This window comes from Ambystoma mexicanum, chromosome 12, assembly GCF_040938575.1.
Source record: "Ambystoma mexicanum isolate Mex_15411 chromosome 12, UKY_AmexF1_1, whole genome shotgun sequence".
In the NCBI taxonomy this organism is placed as follows: domain Eukaryota; kingdom Metazoa; phylum Chordata; class Amphibia; order Caudata; family Ambystomatidae; genus Ambystoma; species Ambystoma mexicanum.
The window spans coordinates 1,066,369,423-1,066,393,865 of record NC_090936.1 but is presented as its reverse complement, the minus strand read 5'-3'; the positions used below and the strand labels follow the sequence as shown (position 1 = coordinate 1,066,393,865).

Here is a 24,443-nt window from a genome sequence, read left to right as displayed (position 1 = left end):
TTTCATATCAACCCAGACGCAACAGGTACTTTCGGCCTGCATCCATCAACACCAAAGGTTTCTGCATCTGACTTACCAATATCCAACTGACACACCCTTCCCTCCTTTCTTTCAGAGCCATGCACAGCGAGGCCAACATTATTTGCAGAAGGGTACTATATAAGACCACTTTAGATTACATAACATTACCCATGGAATGTCCATAAAGGGTTCTCATCAATCTTTAATGATTGATAGAAACTTATATAGTCTGCAGATTGCACAAAGCGCCAAGTTCCAAACCTGCAGGCAAGATAGAACAAGCCCACCAGCAACAGGTTCTGCCCTCTGACCTGGTTTATAAAGCTTAATGATCACATTGATTCCATGATAGACCTCCTCTCAGCCAATCAGACTGCTCGTAATGGGCTCTATAATCATTGGTATAGTCCTTGTTCTGAACATTCTGACATGAGCAGCAATTTGACAAGCTGGCCAGAACCAATAGTCTTCAGCTGTGCAGTGGCAGGGAGGAGTCTGTGCAGTTCAGTTCTGCAAATTAACAAACTGCAAAGAAGCATACAAAGTGTACAGTTTATTGCTACTAGTTTCTTGTTAACTAACTTCAAATTACAAGCTACTTTTTTGCTCATATTTATCCCCACAATAAATAGTTAATAGCTTTATAATCCACAGGTAGCATCATTACCACTTAGGATAGTGATCTTTCTCTAACTTCAATATTCCATGATTATGACCCAGCCCATGGCCTACAAGCCTTCATTAATCCCATGCAGTACTTTCTAAGTACAGCATACAATAAATATCCCACACAATACTAAGCCTTAAGCAGGGAGTATTTTAGAAATAGCACTAACACCAGGCCCGCTATGAGGCCTAAACGTTTGATAGCATGACCGCAAAAAGCTTTACTAGGAATACTTGGCATATTAATGAGACATCTGCGTTGGAACACAGTACTGCGCAGAAGTGCCATTCGCTAAAGCTCCACCTGCCACACAGTCCTCTAACCATGCACCCCCCCGCCTTTGCAGGATGAATATTGAATTTTCAGACTATGTCACCATTGAAGATGTGCTGTACGCCGTGCGGGACCTTGCCTACGGAGGCGGTAACACCAGGACTGGCGATGCCCTGGCATTTCTTGCAAACAAAGTGTTCAACCCATCAATTTCAAGAGAGGAGGCGGCTAAGGTGAGTGGAGACCCGTGTGTTTGACTGTTATTGGCGAACGGGGCAAGTTTGGCTTACGTTGTCTACATAGAGCAGATGTTCCAGAACTCTGGAGATCTCGTGCTTGCCATGGGCTTTATGGCCAAACAAGTGGTGTTCCACACATCTAATAATTCTAGCATGCCGTATTGTAACTCAATCCATGGATCATGTGTATTCATGCAGAAGCATTTTTTAATTAAATCCACAAATCGTATGTTTCCATTGACTTACCTAATGAAAGCACTGACATGTTTGCATTTCACCGAAGGACATGGCCTTTTGCAGACATCTTCCAGTGAAAGCCAAAGAAGTGGCCAGTGCTATGCTTTAAGGACATGGTCCAAGTATAGATAATCTGTGCATGGTGTTAATTCGAGGCATGGCAATGCAGTGGAAGATGATGGCATGAAGACTTAGCTCCACAGACGACACAAACCCTCTGATAAGGTTTTCTACCAAAGAACCTCAAGTGTTGAGTTCGGTTTAAACACCACACACTTGCAGATTTGCCATGACCGGTTTTTAATGATATTGCGCCTGACTTTTTTTTAGCATGTATCGAAGCTATTGTTTGAGGATGTCCACTCCTCTTTGTGAGGTATCTTTTCATATTCATTATTCATTTCTAAAGGCGCCTGCGGTGCGAACCATGTTGGCTCTCCATCATGAAGAAATGTCAACATTGAAAGATAACTGCACATCAAGACTGTTTGGGAATGGCTGTTTTCTTTGCAGTAAATGTTTCTCAGAGCACTGGGTATTCTACCAATGCACCTTCGTTGAAATGACTATCCAAACCTGTTTTAGAAAATAATCCATCCACCCTTTTTCAAATTGATCTTTCAACTCATAATGGAGGATGCATTTCAACAGAAAATGTATGGAATTAACTTTAATTGAAGTCAGAAATGTGTACAGGCTATTTATCCGAAATCCACATGACGTAAACAACGCACCCATGGCCATTTGTGCATAAATCTTCGATGTATTTCCGCAGAAAATATTTCCAAAGAATGTTGTAGTAGACTTGACGAGGAGTGGTTTCTATGTCAGGGAAAGTGAAATATGTCAATTGCATCACATACTGTGTGAGTTCTGGCCACTTTCAGATACAAGACTGCACTATGTTGTGCCACTGATCAATCACCCTGTTTTAAATGTGATGTTTGCACCCCTTAACAGATAGTGGTTCTACTGACAGACGGAAAATCAGGTGACTCTGTGGAAGAGAAGGCTATCCTACTGCAGGACAAAGGAGTGACCGTGTTTACTGTTGGTATGTATTTTTTTAGATCAAGATTGTACATTTTCAACCAAAGATCCCTTCTGTTTTTTGCCTTTAGCTCAGGGGCTTGCAACCTGCAGCTCTCCAGGTGTTTGTACTAAAACTCCCATGATCCCTCTTAATTGACTTTGCTAGCTCGGGCTGGTGGCAGGTGTAGTCCAACACATCTGGAGAGACAAAGCTTGCCTATAGTTACTTTTTAAGAAGTCTTGTGTACCACCTCTGTTGTGTCAGAGTGCACTACGATTCAGAGTGTGAGTAGGGTTTCAAGACAACTACATTAAACTTGCAATTCCTTTCTAAAATGACACATTTTATCTCTTATTTGAATCCATATTTTTGGGAAAGTGAAGTTTCACAAGGAAATACAATGCAGATCCCTAAGATACAGCTTAAAAAAACATTTGATGAAAATATGCAGGGCCACCCAACTCATGTCATCTCGAAGGAGTGATAGGTCAGTCACATCACTCCTTACGCAGGTAATAAATATCACTTTGTGGCCATTTTAGATCCCTTCCGTGGCAGGCAGAAGATATTAATCAACAACGGAAGCGGTCGCTATAGCAGAGTTAAGATTCCAGGGCTCGGCCACATTTGGGATTAGCCTCTACAAAGAAGAGGAGGGGTGGACCATTCACAGTTGGGATAGGTCGGTCATCCCCCTCCATTTCAAGATCTTCCCCAATCCCATGCTGAGAACCTCTTCACTTCGCCAACCCCTCCAACTTTGCCCAAGCACAGGTCACTGGCTTGCAATGTCTTGTAAGTGAAGTCTGGGCAGTAGAAAATCATTCTGGGGGCTCTCTCAAATTCTTCTATCTGTATTTCTAACACAATTGTGCAACTACACAGCAGAGTTTGTTAGCCTGTATTAACCAGCTACTTTTCTAGTGAAATATATGGAAATGTATTGTCTTCAATGTTCTTGAGAAAATTAATGGATTCTATCTATTTTTGCCAAATCACTGAATTCTTGCGCATGAATCGTGTGCATACTGCGCACAGGCGCGCAAGTCATCATGAACCTCGCATTGATCTGGGGCGGCCATTCCCTGAAACCTTTCAATGGGGATTTCAATGGTGGAGCAGGCAGAGCATTGCATTCACTCACATTAGCGAGATACAAAGACTTGCAGCTTAAAGGGCAAGGATATTGTGTGAGTCTGCTACCTGCGTGGCTCTGTAGGAATCGTGCTTGGCCAAGGTGAGCTTGTTACCGAGTATCTGGGTTCTGATGTCATGGGTGGGAGAGATGTAAGCACGTGGAATGTCGGTGCCCAAGTGTTCTTCCAAGGACAGTTGGAGATGTCTGGGCTGGTGGGAATGGTTGGTAGCCCTTCACAAGCATGGAGACATTCTCATCTGTCTGTTTCGGGAGAACGACAGGCTTATTTTATAGGGTAGTCACCCATGTCTTCTGGCGTGTTCGCAGATGGGTTTTGACCTTACTGTTGTTGGTGATCATGAGTGTTCCATAGGAGTGGACATATGTTGTTCAGGGGTGACAGCCCTGTGTATGTGGTCCATGGGTGTTGTTCGGGAGGCAGCCCATGAGGGTGTGTGGTCACAAGTGTGGCTGACACGGGACAATCTACTGCACTTGGTCTCCTGGGTGTGGCAGGCTCAGGGTGTTTTCCTTCAGTTGCTGTGTTTTTTGGCTTCAGGGTGGTGGTACATCTTGGTGGACTTTGGTTATGTCCTTCCTTCATATCCATGGGCTTGGTGTTGGTTTGTCCGTTGCCTTGGTAGTGCTTGTATTCATTCCATAGGCAGTGGTCTGGGAGTGTGTCTGTTCTGTATCCTGTGTGGGCCTCTGCTAGGTTGCACTTGAGTGTCTGTTGCATGAGTCTCTGTTTTATTTGAGTGCACCAAACATGCGGCAACCAATCAGTGCCACATGTGGTATAAATGACCAAGAGGAAAAGGTGCAGCTAGCAGGTGCACTGGCACACAAAGAAACTAACAAACAGGCAAGCCCACTCTGCTCAACAGTACTGTACCACAACACTAACACAAATGGTGGCAAAACGCACCCAACAGCAAGGCAAGTTGAAGATGATACCCAAGACACGCAAGCAGACAAGCACACACTCCAGCACCCTGGGTGGACACGACCAAGAACAAACAGGAGGACAACCCCTAAATACTGATATGCCAAAATGTTTAAGGTACAATGTAAGTCAAACAATACAAGCCTTCTATGGAAGGCACATAGAGAATGAAAACTGGCCAGTGGGTTAGCAGACAAGACAGGCAACAAATGGCAACACTTACAATGGAAAAATGTTGCAAGCCATTGACCACTCTAAGGAACTAGAACAGACCTGTGAATTACTGGGCTGGCTAGCAAAGCTCAACAACTGAAATGCGATTAGCAAAGAGGCATCTATGGACCAACCCAATCCTACAGGGAACCCACTCCTAAAGGGAACCCAATTGTACCGGTCAAACCCAGATGGTTGCCTGCTAACAGGTGAGGCGATAAGGTTGCTGGCTAATGAGCCACACATGAGACACACCACTAAACACATGCGGTAGATGCCTCATGGTCTAACCAGGCATGCAAAGAAAATGGTGTTGAGAGCTCTCCGACACACTAAATATACCTGTGCAGTAAATTCTTGCAACAAAGAAATGTGAAGGCACAAAATATGCTGACGTGGCCTCTCAAGCAAAGAAAATGGAGGGTTTATCTCTGGAAGAAACGAATTGTTAAGTAGGCGCTTGGCCACTAGGCATGAAGGGCTGGGAATGGTGTGCAGTCTTTCCATCAAAACCTTATCCATCAAAACATTTTCCATCACATTTTTTCCAATGAAAATATGTTAATCGAATGCATATTTGTGTGGGGTAAAGGGTTAATTTTGTTTGGGGTGGGTTTTAAGGGTTCAGAATTCGATGGAAAAATGTGGAGATGGAAATGTTTTCAATGGAAAGACATTTACCATCTAAACATGAGGCCATGGCATACATGCAATAAACAGCGCACAACCCTACACACATGGAACAGGCCTCACGTCACAACAGTTGAAGTAGCAGATGTACCTGAAACCATATCTCCAGCGGATAGGATGTATATTGTGAAAAGTTCACTCTCTCTGACCCGCAATGACTTCAGCTGGCATAACATTTCTAAAAGCGTTGTATCAAATTGCTCTAGGGCTCCCTTTATAGGACAAGAGAAGGCATCTTGGGACTTGCTGCAAACTAAGCATCTTCCTAGTTTAGTGAAGTTGATGGTCACCTACTCAACGGAACCGAAGATGACTAGGCTTTGGCACAACTAATACTCGAGGCGTGACCTACTGGCCCAACAAGATTATCGACTCAGAGCGTTTTTAAGAAGCATATATCCATTCAATCTGAGAATTATTACACCTCTTCAGCAAGTGCTGAGGAGGCCTCTCGGATCGACAGGTTCTTCATGGACCTCACTCTTCCCCCTCTGCTGAGTTTTCCTTTGCCGTGCAAACTTCTGCCTGAGCATCTATGGTAGCGGATGTAGGAATGAACTGTTTCCTAAATGATACAGATGAATCCTTCTTTCAGAGTTTGAAGGTGAATAAGGACATTCTCAATCCTGGGAAAAGGGAAATCCTGCCCCAACCTATTCCGTGGCCTCACTCCCTAGGGCCCCCTGCACACTTGTCAAGCGCCACCCCAGTGAAAAGCCTTGGATTCACACAGGACACAGAATTATCCCTCTCCCAACACATCAACACTGTATCCAGAACCTGTTAATTCCACCTACGCATCCTCAGGCGTATCTTCCCACACCTCCCCTCTCCTCGCCTCTTCTCTGCCACCATCTCCATCATCCTCTCCCGCTTAGACCATGCAAGCCGCCTTTATCTAACAGCACTGGTGTTTCAGTTTAGGAAACTACAAAGAATCCACAACGCTGCTGCCTGCCTGTTCATTAGTCTCCCTCCCAGGTAACACATCAGTTCTACACGGAGTCCTCCATTGGCTCTCTATTGGTCGACACACTATCTTTTAAAGCCATGTGCATCATTCACCGGGCCATCCACAAAACCGGCCCAGAATTCCTTGAAGACAAAGTCACTCGTTACCACCCCTCAAGGACACTCAGATCTGGCACAGCATCTCTCCTAGTTGTCACAACTGCACCAGACTAGGTCGATCCTCCTTCTCCGTCCAAGCACTCATCATCTGGAACTCCCTGACCTTACACATCTGACACATTTATAATCACTTGGCATTCAGAAAGGCCCTCAAAACCTGGCTCTCCCCTTCCTCCTCTTGAAACCTTCTCACACTCTATACTGTCAATACGCGAAGAGAAACACTGGCCCAAACCTGACAACACACCTCTCCATCCAAACCTCCATGGATGCCGCCAGGGTTTGCAGCGGCACACTGTGATAAATTCAGCACCCCCTTGACCCGTAGACGATCGTAAATCACCCCCACTTCCCTCTAGGCCCCTCTCCCACTCCTAAGGCTCTCAATCTAGGGAGCCCACAACAGGCGAGACCAGCCAGTCACATTGGACCTAGGAAAATGACATCAAACAGGAACTCCATCCGATCTTACGGTATGTATACCTTGCACCATTGCTCAAGCTGTCAATCTAGGGAGCCCACAACAGGCGAGACCAGCCAGTCACATTGGACCTAGGAAAATGACATCAAACAGGAACTCCATCCGATCTTACGGTATGTATACCTTGCACCATTGCTCAAGCTGTCAATCTAGGGAGACCACAACTGACGAGACAAACCAATCGCATTGGACCTAGAAAAATCACATTGAAGATGAACTCCACCCGAGCTTAAGTTATGTATACCTTGCATGGCCACCCATCCCTACACTACAGAATGCAGCTATGACTATGGAAAACCAGTCGAGCCGCTTGCATAGCTGTCGTAACTGAAACCCCTGATGTACCTCAACACCTCTGACATTAGTATACTGCGACAACCTACAAAATATGTTGGTCAAGCCGGGCACACATCGAGTCTCCCGCACTAGCACTCTAACCTAAACCACCAACAGCACCCGCCTACGTGCCTGACCTCTGGGCTGCTAACTGGCGTCTAGCCTGCTCACCTAAGTTCTAACCTGGCAAGGGCAAAGGGAAAGGGAAAGGGCGCTATATAAGTGACAAATACAATACAATACAATACCAAAGTAGAACCTCCAGCAAAGTGTCCTTGCACCAAGAGGCTCCATAATGCACCCTTTCTCAGTCAGCACATATACAACTAGCACACTTCGACAAGCCTTCCACGTGCCCATGGCTGGAACATCATGTGAGAATATGGCCACCCGCGTGATACCCATGGAAACTGCACCATCCTAAGTTTGGCTCCTAAGGATTCATTCACTGGGTCACCACGGTTTAGGACATGAGTGGCAGCCGCCCTCCTGCAGATGTTATTATTTCTATTTTCAGTGCTGCCCGAAACAGAGCTATGCCATTGACTTCACAGCTCATGCCGTCGTGCAGGCTCTGGTCTTCCACATGCCTTTGCCACCTGCCGTGGGTGGCAGGAACATGGACACATCAGCTCATACCAGCTGCTGGCTCATGGCACCTGGCTGCTCACTGTCACAGCTCATCACAATCGCTGCTAAGACGGGTGGGGTCAGGGGTTCAGGGGGCTATAGTCCCGAGTCTTTTGGTTGTAGCCCTGGATAGAAGTTAAGGGGCTACAACCAAACAGCCAGCTAGCCCCGAGTCCCGACGGTCATGACATTAGCATAGCCCCAGATCTTTTCCAGACCTAGCAACACCCCTGCAGCTCATCTGAGGTGCTGGAGGCTGCCACCGCACCCACCACCTGCCATACCTTCTCTAGTGAGCCCATGAGATACAGAGCACCGACACCCACTGTAGGTGAGCAAGGAGGGTCCTTAGCCAACCGCTTATCTGCGAGAAAGGTTTAGTGTTGGAACCAGGTGTGTTCCTCTTCCACAGCAGGGCAAGCGACACAGTGGGCAAAGACAGAAATTCCTTGGTTAGTTGGCAGTTCAACACGGGTGGGCTCCAGGACGTTGCTGCACCCCCGACTGCAGCACAGCAGGACATCCGCACATTGGAGCAAAATGAGCAAGTCTTATGTGCTTTGGACTTTGATTAATGGATGATAACATGGTTCTGTGTTACTCCAAGGTGATGCATCAAGTTATTAGCAGTAACTTCAGGCGGTACAATGTCCCGACCAAGTTTTCCTACAAAGTGTCCCTCTGCCAGGGGTGCACTCAAGTCCACCCTTACTCTAGATATGGGAAAGCATAGGGGAGCTGAGAGTTGGAGTAGTGTTACTTAAACAGCTCATGATGGGGATCACTGAGACTTTAGGTTCATTGAAGAGAATGGAGTTTAATTGGTGGTTCCTTGTAAGCTGAATGGCAGGACTTTCCAGGCAACCTGGACGACCAGCACTATTTATTTATTTATTTATTTATTTATTTATTTATTTAAATGCAGGAAGAACAATGATCTTTTGATCACAAAAGAACGTACAATAGATAATAAATCAGATTTGACAGGAAGCAGTGAACTTTTTACAATGGGGTGAGTTTGAGGGCATTCTGACCAGGTTCTGGAGGGGAGTAAATGGAACAGTCACCAGGGACAATACATAAGCAGATATACATAGATTAAGGACAACCAACATTGGAAGTTTTAAGCGCAGGTAGGCTGTAGAGCCAGCTGTGCTCGGGACATGACCTTAAAGGGTGAAGTGCTAGAATGGATGTCGAGGAAGTGAGAGACAGAGGCAGGTTAGAGGCAAGGGACAAGTGTTAGCTAGCATGCAGATGAGAGTTAGCTTAACAGGGTAATTCAGAGGCAAGGACGTTTTAGTTTGGTTTTGAAATAATCTGTGTGGACTGTTTCTTAGATTTCCGGGGGAAGAGATTTCCATGCAAGTGGAGGAAGAATAGAGAAAGAGCGGAAGCGAGAGGAAGCACAGGGAGGGCGAGGAGCCACAAGGGTAGCCGATAGCAGATTTCAGCTTTCTCTTTCTTTAGCTGCGTACAACACCAGCTATGACATCTGCTGCTTCTGAATGGTACATTACTGGGTGCAATGAGGGCTGCTCTGCATGGGCGTAATTTTAGGGGGGGCAGGGGTGTTTGTCCCCCCAACTTTCATGGCACACTATTTTGTCCCCATTCATTTGAATGGAGCACCTTTTCTTCAGAGGTCATGTCCCCCCCAACATTTTCAGCAAAGTTTCTCCACTGCTGCTCTGTGAATGTTTCTCTCTAATTCTGGTAGTGGAAGCATGCTGGTTTCAGGTTGTTTTTTATATTTGAGGAGGTATGGGAGTTTTTCTGTTGTATTTGGTAGCATGATGACCACGCTATACCGGTGGAGCACAGAGGAATTCTGGCCTGAGGTAACCAGTTTTAGAAGTTACATGTGGGTAGAGGCCACCTGTGCTGCAAATGACTGTATAACTGACACCAGAACATGTACAGAACTCCATACTGCTCAATAAATAGTAATTGAGACAACAGCATCTATTGATAAAATTGGCATACATTGGGGATAAAGCATTTGACTGTGAATTAGTAAATCTCGTTGAACATAACAACCACTGGGAAACCGTCAGTTAGGCTACCCTGAGAAAATGTCTTCTTATTTAAGGGTATGTGTGTTGCTTTGCATAAGAGTATTTTGAAATTTGAATTAACCTGAAGAATTTGTGGATGGCATAATTTGTATTAAGTATTAACCGATTAAAACATGTGTCGACTAAAGACCGTCTGGAGGATAAGATGACCACTGGGAATATTTTATGTTCCAGGATAATATTAGTGAACGTCTTTTCATTCCTTATATGAACATCACATGTATTGGTGTGAAATGATACATGCATTCAAGATGCTTGAAATGCCTTGTCAATTATATAGGAATCTGAAAATGTAGTGGTGAGCTTTATTTTTTTCTGGGTGGGATATAATCGAATGATATAACACACCATCATCAATAATGGTGTTCGGTGATGTGTATTAATAAATTATGATGAAAGATCCCTAAAAAATGAAGGATGGCTCTTAAATTGTCCTTATGAATTTGTTGAAATTGTCCTTATGAATTGGACACATTCATTTCTGTTTGGTGAGCATGCTAGCCTGGCTAGTAGGTATGGAACAGCGAGCAGCGATGTGGAGGTGCCGCGCTAGAGGGAGACTCTAGAGAGAGGCGTCCTATCACTGCCTTATCACGAAAAGGGTCACTGACACTCATTGCAGTCACTACAATTAAGGACATGGGAGTGGTGGTGGTGGCACGTCATCCCCTGTGGGGCTACTTTCCCTGTCAGTCTCCCAAGTTCACACATGACAACCCCAGAGGGGAATACTGGGATCACATGTCGCTATACGCACCAAGGGTATCCCATAAAGTGCTAAGATGGCCTCTGCAACCACTCATTTGCCATTGGCTCCTTCCCTCAACCCCTCAAGCACTCTCTTGTGCACCCTCTCCTAAAAAGCTGTCTGCTAATCCTTCTTGCCTGACTAACTATTGCCCTATCTCTATCGCCTATAAAACTCATGGAGAAGCTAGTCATGCCCCAACTAACCCTCCACACCGAAATGGCCGGGTGCCTCTACGGCAACCAGTCCAGTTTTAGGAGTGTCAGAGGCGCAGAAACTGCTCTCCTGAACACCCGCGAAGACCTACTCTCCAACTGGACTCTAACCCTCCCTCTGTTTTGATCCTCCTTGATCTCTCTTCTGCTTTGACACAGTCAACCACTCCATTCTCATGAACTGTCTCCATGATAACCTAGGCATCACGGCCTGTGAACTGGCGTGGTTGACCTTCTTCCTTTCAAACAGATCTTCCGAAGTGCAAAATGGCCCCTTTCTCTCCTCCACCTCACTCTCTACCTGTGGTGTCTCTCGGGGTCTATCCTATTGCCTTGGCTCTTCAACATCTACCTGATCCTCTGGCCCACCTGATCTCCACTTTCTCCCCTCTTTTCCAGTGTTACGCAGATGACACACAGCTCTCTTCCAAGCTGCCATCCTCTACCTGCTCCTCCCTCATACCTGACTGCCTGACTGCTATTCAGGCATGGTGCTCTGCCAATGATCTCTGACTTAATGCCAGTAAGACAGAGATCCTTCGCATTGGGACGCCTGCTCCTTGTTTCCCCCCACGCTCTGGCCAGACTCCCTGGGTCCTCTCCCGTCACCCACTTGTGAGGCAAAAAACCTTGGAATCGACTGTGACCCCTCTCTCTATTTCTCTCCTCACATCATGGACCTTGCAAGAACCTTCCCCCAGAAGGTCAACGTCTTCAGAGCCCTGCTTCTCTTTAGGCTGGACTACTGCAACAGCCTCTTCCTCAATCTGTCTCTTTACTCCCTTCGCCCCTTCACCTAATCAAAAATAGGACTGCAAGACTTATCCTTGGCCATAAAATCTCTCCACTAGCTCCATGTGACCGCAAGGATAAAATTCAAGACCCTTTGCATCATCAACAAGGCTGTCGGGGGCCTGGGACCTCTTTACATCTAGCTTTCCCTCCCGAAATACCTCCCGGCCAGAACCCTTTGGTCCTCTGGCTCCAACTCTCTGCAGGTCAAATGTTTCTCCAAGCAGAGAGTGGGAGATGGATCCCTTTCCTCGGCTGGCTCCTCCCTCTGGAACAGCCTGCCTCCTCCCCTCAGACTTGAGCCAGATCTGCTTAAGTTCCGGAAAATTCTCAATACTTTCCTTTTCTCCTCTTCCTCCCCACTCTCCCTTCCTTGCTAACTCTCCATCTGCCACTGCGACTTGGGCCTGGTCCCTTCAGGGTCATACAGCGGCCACACCACTCCCTACCAGTCCCCCCCAGCATCCTTTGCCAGCACTTGTCCCTGGGCTTCCTTCCCCAGACTATCTCTGTCCACCACACTCATTCCCCCCCTTCCCTGGCACTTGCCGCCTTGTCCGCCCAGCACTACCCCCCGCCCACTCCTGCACTTCCCCGTCTACCTCCTCCCCTAGCACTTACCACCTTGTCTTCCACTTACATAGTAGGATTGTCACAAGGCCAATATAACTGGTTTACGTTGTTCTACTTTTTTGATTCCTATGTCCCCCCTCTTGTCTTGTGGCGTCTGGAAACACCTGTGTATATGCGCCACACAAGTGTCCATTAAACAAAAATAAAAAATAAGGAGGAATGATGAAAACTTTATTGCTTGTATGTGCTGATTTACTTTTCTGCACTCTCTGCTGCAAATATAATTCTCATACAGCATGCATGCTCCCTTCCCTCTTTTTGCAGGAATAAAAAACGCGGACAGGGCCGAGCTGAAGAAAATTGCCTCAGAGCCTTTCGAAGAGCACGTGCTGTACGTTGACAGCTTCCAGGCCCTTGAGGACATACTGCCCAAGATCACACGCAGGATCTGCTTCACGGCATCAGAACCTCCTAGACCAGTCAAGCAGATTGTGGGCAGTGAGTTAAGACTCCTTTGGGGTGTTTTGGAACGTGTATTTTTTATGGCGTGTAAAGGTTGCATTAAAACTTGGTGGTGCTCTACCAAACTAAAGCCAATACAGAATAGTTTATTACTGTAACTGGACAGTGACACCTAGTGGACACTTCATTATGCAGTCTCTGTTTGACAGCTGGGACCATGAAGATACAGAGTGAGGGAGAGTGAGAGACAGTGAGAGACAGAGAGAGAATGAAGTGTAGTGATATTAAAGAGCCCACTGAAAACAGGGCACGAAAAGAGAAGAAGTGAGAGAGACTACTCGCCAAAGAAAGTATGAAAAAAGATAAATAGATAATACATGTTTTCTTCTGTTCAGAGCAGAGTATACAAAAACAACTTTTGCCATCTGCTAAAAAAAAGGTATGAAATGTGTTCTGATCTAAAGATGGCCGTGGAGGTCGCCTTGCAGCCCTCCATTGGACAAGGCACAGTCCATGGATGTGGCAAGTATATATGGCTCCATACTCGCTGCTACTGCCCAGAGAAAAGCAGGGACATCTCAATTCCATCAATTGTTCCACCTCACAACAGTGGAATGGAGAAATGTGATCTCTGGTTCAGGCAAGATGCCTGCTCCCCTGGCCAATCACACTCGAAAGAGGTGGCATCCTGCCCGGTACGGGTCACTCGGCTGCTGAAGCAGGATTGGCGGCCAGAAAATGAAGTGGTTCACAGATCGGAGCTTCTGGCTGGCATGGCTGCTGCTCCGGTCTATGCCACTGGAAAGGTGGGTAGAACAGTAGTTGCTCAGGAAGAGAGAGTGGCTGAAAGGAGTCAGGGAGAGAGAGTTTTAATGTTTTCACTAGTTTGTCCCTAAGTGGTCCCACCTCACCTCCTGTCAGTGCAGGCCCCAGATCTGCCAACAAGCTGTGTGAGATTTGTGCACCCTCCGCCCCCTTCCCTGCCCAGCACAAATGCACAACAGCAGGGGGCTCACTTCTGTTATTTGGCTGATAATATCAGCCGAACAACAGAAATGAGCCCCCTGCTTTTCACGTAAAGTGTGTTTAAGGACGCCTTGCCTCCAGCTCAGTGTCATGTGTGGTAAAGTGACCCATCCCCAAGGGTCACTTTGGTCTCAGCTTCGGCTTGTAGCAAATAAGGAGATTAGACACAGGCTGATGGGTAAACCAAGCTTCTTGTATTAGATAGAAAACACACAGCATACAGAGTGAGCAGCTGATAAGCCCTTAGAGCGCAGGTTATATAGCATATACTATGCAATCAAAAATATATTATAGCATTTGCACAATGGTCAGAGGTACATGGCATGGAATTGCAGACATTTGGCAATAGCTGTCAACATTTCACTTGTGACCTTGTGATGAAGCCTTGCGGGGACATGGTCTGGGTACATTGTGTTGTCATATGGATAAGCAGTATTTGTAGAAACACTATTGTTATCTGCCATATATCATGCTCATGCTATATTTGTAGAGAGCAAATAAAAGAGACTGTCTGACGTGTCCCTCTGCTTTGTTACAGGGTCTTGGTTCAATCAGCACCAGGAGGGGTTTGGGCATATCAGAGCAGCAGAGTGCAGAGGGAGAGGGAAATGCAACATGGAGGATCTGAGGCCTAAATGTGTGAGAGCCTAATGTAGCATACCATAGCATAACATAGCATAGCATAACATAGCATAGCATAGCATAGCATAGCATAACAATCTTGCCACATCACATGTAAACAGCGCCTATTAAGAATCACACAGTGATTCTTAATAGGCGCTGTTTACATGACACTGATCTGGAGGCAAGGTTCCCTTTGTTTGCTGTGTCATGGGGGCCCCCTTGTGCTGCAGCAGCCTCTGAGCACTCCTCGAGCCGGTGCTGCCTCGTTTATAGTGCCCACTACTTGAAGGCCTGAAGAGGGATTGCAGAGGCATGGATGGTGCAGAGGGGTGGGTGTGGAAGAAATCTATTTTCATGTGTTTATTATGACATGGGGTATCAGAACGATTTTCAGCCCGGGGCAGATTACAAGGTTGCCATTAGTGGTAACACATGTGGTATTTAAGAATACCAGGTATTTACCACTTCGCAGAGTCCTGGGTTCCAGTAACTAAACTCTTTTTCACCACCTGCTTTTGTGTGGAGAAAGTTTCCCTCACACAAAAGCATTGCCACATGAGGTATTATCCATGAAACACCACTGCATGTGTTAATACCGCCTGTCCCTGATGGAGTCCTTTGGACCCCCAAATGGAGTCCAGATGACAGTCCCAAAGAAGGGTCCACCCGACTCAAAATAATGTGGCCCCTTCACGCTACCTCACGGGCACTGCTGATGGCAGCAGTGAACACATTTGGTGGCACTACCGAAAGTGGCAGGCCCTTTTTGTAGAAGCAGCATCTTAGTCTAGGGGCGCTATACATAGAGCTGTTTAGAGTGTGGGGCGTGATGAGGTGAGTCAGGGGAACACAGTTTTGACACCACAGCTGGTATGTGCATACTGGCCCCCTGAGGCACTAAAAGATAACATGATTTTCATAGCATCACACACATTCTGGGGAAAGAGCTGCAGCTGGGACTTAAACTCAGGTCGACAGGATCCAAATCTGACAATCTAGTCTCTAGACCATCTCTCCTTTCTGGAGACTGTGTGTTCTCCATGTAACTGTTCTAGATTTTACAGAGTTTCTTACTAGTATTAAATGGAATTCTCCAAAGGAGATCTGCACAACAGACTTTAGGTGAGCCAGCAGGACAGGTCAAGAAGAAGGTAGAGCTGGCAGCAGCTCTTATTCCATGATCCCTTTGAGGTACCCAGGGCTCATGATTGGACAGATCCTCTGCGATGAGTGGCCCTGAACCCTGATTGGACAGCCACACAGAAGGTGCTGATGTCACAGTGAGACTGCAGCTGAAACTGGGAGACTACGGCCTTGGGCAAGATATGGAGGAATGCGAGGGGGCCTGTAGCTTTATAGATCTGGTAGGTTGAGGAAAGGTAGCTTTGAAGAGGTACACGTTATTTGACTTCAGAAGCCTAGGAAATGTTCCTAGTGGAGAGATTAGAAGAGGATGGGCAGTGCATATTGTGATGCCTTGACATTTCAGTGGTTTGGGATCTTGTAGGTTTTTACCTATCTTTTTTGTCTGTTTGAGACTAGTGGGAGTCTTTCAGCCAGGGTTGTCCCTGCTTACCTGCTTCTGAGCTTGGTTGTATGATGGATTACCATTTCATATGCTCATTTCATAGTGTCTTTAAAGATAAGGCCTAGGCTGTTGCAGAATGGCCAAGGCAGGAGAAGGAGACTAAGAACAAACTATATCTCTCCTAGAAAAAGGTTAACAATTAGTAATGTGTACTCTATAAATGGCAAGGTTTTCCAAGACATTGCATTGTTGCAGGATGCTTCCATTTATTAAATACCTTATTTTGGGTTGCAATGTGTGGGGAAAACAGGGTGTCTTATTCTTTTTTGATTGCAGGCTTTTGGTCAAACCTACTGATGTTGTGGGGAAACAATTTTTCATGTTCAGTGTGTGTCGTTAATTTGGTGAGATGCAAGATACCAACCCCTGGTCTAAGAGATCCACATGGCCTGATCTACTATGTTGGTGATCTCTAGATTATCTTTTGTTGATGGGGGTGGCTACTTGGATCAAGAAACCTCTAAGAGGAATAGAGGATTAGGATAAAGGTGTGCTTTGTGAGTCACAACTTCTACAGCACTCTGCCTGCAGTTAAGCTCAAATCATTTCTCTACACATTTTCTAATGATCGTGGCCAGGAGGGAGTAAGCCAAAATATTGAAATCCACAGATTAAGCACACCTGTTTATACATAGGACCCGTGTGTGTGTGTTGGCTCTGCCTTGTCTTAGAATTGCAAACCAGTACAAAGGAATAACCCATGTTGTCAGAGGCTTGAAGGCAGAGACATGCCCAAGAGGGGGGAGAATAGTGCACAAGAGACAGGAGTGTAAGGAGTCCTGCAGACAAGGAAGGGTAGGCAATACGTACAGACAGGCAAAAAAGGCAGTCAACAGAAAGGGGCAGGGAATACAATCAAGACAAACACGTTAGGTCCCCACTTGGGATGTACGTTGAATGGGGGAAGAGTTTCACACAGGTCAGGAGAAACTCTATTCTTCTGAACTGGTTGTTATTGCAGGGACCACTCTGAATGTTCATGGAAAGAAGCAGCAGGAGTGGGTATCTGTGTCTGGACCGTAAGGCACAAACAATGAAACAATACTCACAAGACTGAAGCCAGTACAGGTCAAGCAGGGATGGAACAGCGACTGCCCCCCCTGAAAAAGGAGCCAGCACACTATTTACAAATATGGCACAATGGACAAGACTGAGATGTGACAAAGGAAAGGGGCACAGGGCCTGTCAGGAAACCCAGTAGCCAAACTCTGTACAAAGGAATTAAACAAGCCCAAGTGAGACCAAGAACAGTAAAAGAAATACCCAGTTAAAGAACAGCAAGTCAAAGTGACAAGGTTCAGACAGAGAGCAGAAAGAATGGGCATTCGCAAGAAGACAATAATCTAAGTGCAAGGGTACAGGAGACTGGAACTGCAGACAGGAAACTAAGGACCGGACTCAGGGAACAACAGACTGAACTATAGAGCAAGAATAAGAAAACTCAGTATTGAAACTCTGGACTAGGATAGCCAGGACTGAACTGCAGATTGTTAACAAGGAATACACAGAACTGTAACTCTGTACTGGAATAACAAGTGCAGGACTTCAGACAGATAGCAAGGAAACTCAGGACTGGAATCTAGGAACTAAAGCCAGGTAACACAGGCTATTGGCACAGAGCAAGAAACTGGGCAGGGAACAATATAATGATGGTAGAGAGGAATGATGTGCAGACAGGGAACAAAGGACTACAATGAGGGGACCTGGGCTGCAGATCAGGAAGCACAGTAGTGCTGGGCAGAAAGCAGGTGAGTTCAGGTGGAGTAGCAGGGCTGCAAGGCAGGGAGCACAGGCAAATGCAAAAGGGCAGGTTCTGGAACCAGCAGCAACAGCACACAACAGAAATCCAAGGATCAAACCACAAGCGGCTGCTTACCCACCATGTTCTGAAGCAGACTTGTTAATAGCACCTGGATCACCACTCCTGAAAGTAATCTGCCTCCTCCCTCTCTGGGCCTGGGAAAGTGCAAGCTGTACTGTTCTCTAGGGCTTGTGGGGATTGTAGTTCAAAGACCACTGCATAGAAATAGCCAGGTAATGAGAACTGCCAAAAGGTGAGTTATGGGATATGTACTTTTTTAAAATGTAATGGGGAAGTACCGAAGTCTTGCAAAGGAAAAGTAAAGACAGAAATATGAATAGGTTTATGGTGATGGATTTTGAGTTCCACTTGGATACAGAATGGGTGCCACTTAGTGTTCCGGTGGCATGGTCATGGCACGTGTAGTCGAAAGGTTGTAACTAGCAATTTATACGGGAGAACCTCTTCACCCATTAAACAGTGTTGGGAATAAATTAAAGAAATAAAGCCTTCCCCTCCCACATGATCATTCCCCATACACCACATGTGAACCCCTAAGCAAGGGCTCTGATCCAAGGGCATAGGGCAGGAGAACATGAAGTTAATATGATTTTCCTCCCTCTTTAGCTGAGAAGATCCTTGGGCCCAGAGATCTGACCATCAGCGAACGCAGCTTCAGCTCAATGCGGCTCACTTGGGTCCCAGCCACGGGAGAGGTGACTGGTTACCACGTCCTTCTTAATTCACTATCCACCAGTGGCCGGCTTACCGCAGACGACCAGAGACAGGTAAGCTGACGGCTTGTGAGCGAAATGGTCATGAACATGAATTCAATCCACCAGAGGGTTGATTTGCTTCCAAATTGGAAAGAAACCTGTGCCTGTGGCTTTGAGGTTAAGCAGGGCCAAGGCACTCGATGTTCTCCTTATGATGTCTTTGGCACTGTTTTGCCAACTCAAAGGTGGACTATTCATTAAGGTGTGTTTAGAAATATACATTTTTATACAGAATGCCCTATCACACATCTAAGTACCAAGGCTTTTTTGTAATGCACCAAAGCAAAGCTATTTGTGCCAAGATTGTCAAGTGTGCAGGGCTCAAGCTTTGTGCCTTCTACTTTAAATATGCAAAAAAGGTGCCTTTACTGATTTCATGGTGAGGGGATCAAAGAGACTAACCTATAGAGTATATGCAGGGCTTTCCACCAAGGGAATCTAACCTCTCACTGGTAGATGCAGAAAATTATTCTGGCTTCACTCTTAGGAGGGGAAGGTGCAACAGACGCACTAAGAGAGCGATTGTGCAGGTGGTGTGTACTAAAGAAAAAACATACTCTATTTGTAATTAACCAGTTTGTGATTTAAGTTAAATTTAGGTGAGTTAATAAAACACCAGTGTAGATATAAAAACAATACAAGTGTCCACAGGGGACACCACTCACGCTTTAAATACAAATAGCGATGTAGCAGGTATTGAAATAATATTTGCACCGGCAGAAGAGCACTCAGCCAATCAGGAGGCTGGCGATGCGGGCAAGAACACACAGTGTACCACTGGCATTTTCGATCTACCCAGGTCCGTTTCGGTACGACGTCCTTTCGTTGCGGGATGTTTTTTTGCGGGGTTTTTTCTGCGATTTTTTTTTGTTGAAAAAACCCATTGAAATTTTTAGAAAATTCAAGGGGTTGGGGGGGGGGGAACCCCCCCATACCCCCCCAAAAAAAGAAAAAAAAGTCAATGGGTTTTACAAGAAAAAAAATCGCGGTAAAAACCCTGCGAAAAAACATCCCGCGATGAAATGACATGGAACCGTCCGTTTCCCGGGTGGCCATCTTGATTGTGGGGAGGCAACAGGGAGCATCTCCCTGTTACCTCCCCACACTGCCACCCTCCCCTTCCCTTCTGAGACATCTTGCGTCATTCCCCCACCATTCCTCCTTCCCCACTTGCTTGCCGGACCTTAGATTTGTGCTCTGGTTCTGGCGCTCCCTCCCATTCTCGGCGTCCATCTTGGAAATACTACATCCCTTTTCTATTTACTATGGTGGGGGCTATCTTGTTCTTTTTGTTTTCATTGGAGATTGGGCTCGTGAAATATGCAGGCTGCCTGTTTCTCCCTTGAAAAGAAATATACTATTTGCAGCCCGGATGGGGTGCGAATAGCAATCACCCCCCTGACGGGGGCATACATGGCCAGTAATGGCCCTCACTGAGACCCTCACTTTGCTCCGGCCTGCCTAGGATTGGACTGGCGGGCCGTTACTGACCACATATGCCCTCCAAAGTGGGGGTGATAACTTCAGTAGTCACTTTGTCACAGTTTAAAGTAGGAGTAAATGGATGTTAAACATACAATGCAGCATTCAAAATATAAGTCAGAGAATTAAAACTCAATTCAATTTTCAAAAGGTTTTAGCTCAACAAGTGTTCCACAAGAGTTCACAGGTAAGTAACTGGTATGAGCACCTCGGGTAGAGGCATCAGCCAATCAGGTGGACTGGATGGAACACAGGCTGCATCTGCCAGTATTAGCCCCCTCCATTTTAGCCACCACAGCCCCTCCCATGCCATTTTTTTCCTTTTGGACACTGCCCGAGCCCTGTGTTGCCCCACCTAGGCTTCCCATCTCACTGATGGGTGACCACTGTTAGGGCTCAGCCGATGCAGCACCAGGAGAGAAGTCTTACAGTCACCCACGCATTGGGTCAAGGGAAACTCAGGAGGAGACAGAGGTCTTTGCACCAGAAAAACCCTGTTTGTGGTGCTGCAGATCAGGAGGCTCCTCAAGTGAGTTAGCACTATGAATGAGCAACCCCAGCTCAGGACCAGCACAGGAGGTACCTCCTCTCTGTATTAGCAGCACTTGGCTGAAGGGGTTACATGGGATTTAATTGAATCCAAAATAACTAATCCAATTACAACTAATACCAAAAGAGCGAATTCCAAAATAACAAATTCCTTTTTCATTGTTTTGGGGTCGGGGGTCCACCAAAGCCCCACTTTTATTGTTCATAATGCTTTTCCCCCACCCCAAAACCACTATTCCCACTCCCAACCCCTTTTTGAGTTTTTTTCCAAATTCGTTCTTTTGGAATTCGTTATTTTGGATTTGTTGTAATTGGATTCGTTATTTTGTGATTCGATATAATCACTGCATACTTGTTGGAGGTGATTTAGGGTAGAGCTAGCAAGCAGTAGAGGATGGCAAATTGACCCTGCCCGACGATACAAGGGTGGGAATCACCTTCAGCTGCGGCCCATAGGAGATGAGAAGCAGAGAGTTTCTTGAGAAGAACAAGAAGCAGCAGAACATCTTCCAGGTGCGGTTCCTAGTGTCCATCGTGGTCCTGTTAGCTTCCTCAGATTTCAGGTCCAAAGGTTGATGGAAGTATGGCTCTGAATCCCCACTGGATTTACACACCTGCAGAACTGCCAGTTACACCAGCCTACTATCACCGAGCATGCAGCAGTCTAAGTGTTGGCAGAGATATCCAACCTGGATGGCCAGTCAAATGTCACTCGTCACATCGCTCTGGACTAGAGTGTCTGGCAGACGACCCCCAGCGTAGAGCTGTTCCCATTAATTAAGCTTGCCTTTGAGGGTTGTGAGGAGAGCCTGAAAAGGCAATGACTGTGTATGGTATTTACCAGCAACAAGCAAGAGGAAGACTATGAATAAAGCCAGTCGTTTGGTTTACAGTGAAACAGAGAGTTACCAATAGTTTCACCTTGTAAAAAATAAAACACGTCCCTAGCCAGTGTCAAACACACTGGCTGGGTGAAGGGAGTTACCCAGGGAAACCCCTGGTCCTGGTAGACATAGGGATTCCCAGGAAATTGAGAGTTACAGTGGTAGGGGATGCTTTAAAACGGGCTCCAGTTACTCCAAAGAAAAGAATTCCAAGGCACAAAAATAGAGCAAAAAGACTGGACTTCTTACAAAGAAAGACTAAAAATCAGCAAAAAAGTAAATCTTACATATCACTGGGTACACACAATTTGTTAGGTGGTGAAACATACACTCTACAAGTGGCTCTACACAAAGACAGAGTTTTGAATGTTTTTACAGGTATTCCCACATAGGCTTTTCTGGACAAGCATTAGGGTTTGAGCATTGACAGCCGGCGCAGGCTGGTGAATGATACCTTGTCATTTAGAACTGATGCCCAGCTTTGCTGGCACGGATGATTGAGAAAACAGAAGGAGAATAGAATATCTAACTACTTTTGTGTATGTGTATGTTTCAGATAATTTTGGATGCAGACAAGAGCATGATTTTGGTGACTGAGCTGCGGCCAAACACAGAGTACACCTTCACCGTCCTGGCGGTCTACGCTGACCTCATTGGGGATTCCATATCTGCAAAAGGAAAAACAAGTATGTTTTAAAGTGCTGAAGAAAGTGTTTATGCCTTTAAAATTAGGTGGTTTACTTCTGGATCAGTATCCTTGCCCCAAGTCAGCAGTCATTGAAAGTCGATACTCCAGGCAGCTGTTTGGTAGAAATTGTGAAAAGCAAGTTGGCCGTCTTTCCCAGAGCTAGGAGGCCATTAATCCCAATTAAAACCCCTTTAAGAGTTAGTGGTTACCAGGCTACCAGCAGTGAATAGCGTGCCCACAGCCAAGTCCCTTTGACTGCCTACGTGTATTTAAACACTAACAACGGTATATGTATATTACACACAACTAAGAGTGGTTTACATTTTAATTATAAGCCGTTATAAGTGTGACATGGCTAGTCTTACACACCCGTTTAACGATTAACACACACGTACTCGTTACCATAATCAGTTCGAAGTATATATCAAGCTCTAAAGAAAATCCTTAACTGCACAAAAGTATTTCGGCATTAGGCATAAAATCACATTTTAAAAAGAGTGAACATATAGTCTTCAATTTCCCCAATGAAACCCGCCATTTACAGAATCAGAGGACAATTATACCATTCATGGTGTCTCAACTAAATGTGGTGCAGTGGCTCCTTAACATGTGTTTGCAACTTTCAAAGACCATGTCAGTTTACAGCCTTCAAGAGTGTGCGCAGCCTTCAATGAACCTGTGTGTGCACAACTTTCAATCTAGATTTTCCCCCATAGACATATACTATGCCCCTTAACTTTTTGCTGTTGTTATGAACCTGACCTGACTTTTTTGAGGTTTGTATAGCCTTTTTTCTTTACTTCTCTTGCCTATCTCATTTGCTTTGGGGACACTGATCACTCTGGCTATTGGAGCAGGTGGACTCTATCCTCTATTGTGAAATTCCTTGTTTAATTTAACCTACACACATCCCAGTAAGGTGAGATGTGGTAGGGATATTTTGTGCCCATTTAAATTTGTTTTTTGCAACTTTGTGGTTGTTTGCATGATGTGTCTAAGATGGGCTAGTGACAGTGGATATTTATTTACCATGTCTTTACAGTATACTTCCTTTTAGAGTCCCATATACTCTACAGTGTCAGCACCACAATATTTCACCTTGTCTCTTGGGAATCCTGTCTTTTGGCCTTCTTCCTGCCCTCTCAGAGCCAGATTTGCCATATATGTTAAGCCCTTTCCCAGGCAAGGCCTCAGCTTTCCCGGGCAAAGTGGTGGTAATTGTTTGTGGCCAGATGTAGGTGCTGGGGCTGTCTGGTAGATGTCTGCATCGGGGCCAAGTGTGTCTGTTGCTAGGCGAATGTGGTAGCTGGAGGCTGTCCATAGTTGGGCAGCCCCTGCCACTTTGAATGGTGCAGATCCTTACCGTTGGTGGGCTTGGGGTGGCTGCAGCTCAAATCCTGGATAGAAGGAGGACTCTTGCAGCCATTCTGCACATGATCACTGAAGCCAAGGCCCCTTCAAAGAGGAACATCTTGCTGAATACCCAGACATGCCATTGCATCCATCTAGCACTGTGGGAACCACCAGTGTCTTCCCCTGGTTGAGGATCCAGCTCTTGGGAGCCTTCCGAAGCATCCTAAACTCTTCCTGTGGGCTGACGAGCTTCGTCATGGGTCACTTCACTGCATTGTCCGTCGCCCCGAGTTCAGACTTAAGACTCCGCAGTCCCTAGAGTTGTGAAACAAGAGGCCTCCCCTGAAGTTGCATCTCTCCAGCATAAAGAAGGGAACTGCAGGAACAACTTCTTTGTTTCCACCATGAGCGTCTTCTTTCACCATTGGATTGTAGTGACCAGTGCTGATTCATGCCTGCAACATTGCCATGGGGCGGGTCGTCCGAGGCCATCAACAATGTGCCCTTGGTGGGTCCTCTGAGGTTGCTGATAATGTGGTTGTAATGTCCTTGCCTCCTGTGCTGCCACATGGCTGTTGTGTGGAGTGTAGAGTGCATGAGGTGGAATGTATGGTGCGTGAGGAATGTTGGGAGAGTGAGTGAAAGGCAGTTAGAGAGTGGATGTTGGAGGGAGCACAGGGTCATTTGGAATATGCAAGAAAGTGGTTAAGCTTACCATTCACTGGCTCCGGTATCCTTTATGAAAGTACTTCATTTGGCGACGAACTTC

The 24,443-nt window shown here is 46.0% G+C and overlaps 1 protein-coding gene across 1 annotated transcript in view; it reads left to right on the top strand.

Moving 5' to 3' along the window:
• LOC138514720 (collagen alpha-1(VII) chain-like) overlaps nt 1-24,443 on the top strand; it is a 1,453,166-nt gene that overhangs the window by 309,181 nt on the left and 1,119,542 nt on the right. The window contains exons 4-8 of the mRNA XM_069630120.1: nt 1,035-1,194; nt 2,398-2,491; nt 12,766-12,939; nt 18,570-18,730; nt 22,190-22,319. Of these exons, the coding sequence (XP_069486221.1) occupies nt 1,035-1,194; nt 2,398-2,491; nt 12,766-12,939; nt 18,570-18,730; nt 22,190-22,319 (719 nt within the window). The remainder of the gene's footprint in view (nt 1-1,034; nt 1,195-2,397; nt 2,492-12,765; nt 12,940-18,569; nt 18,731-22,189; nt 22,320-24,443) is intronic.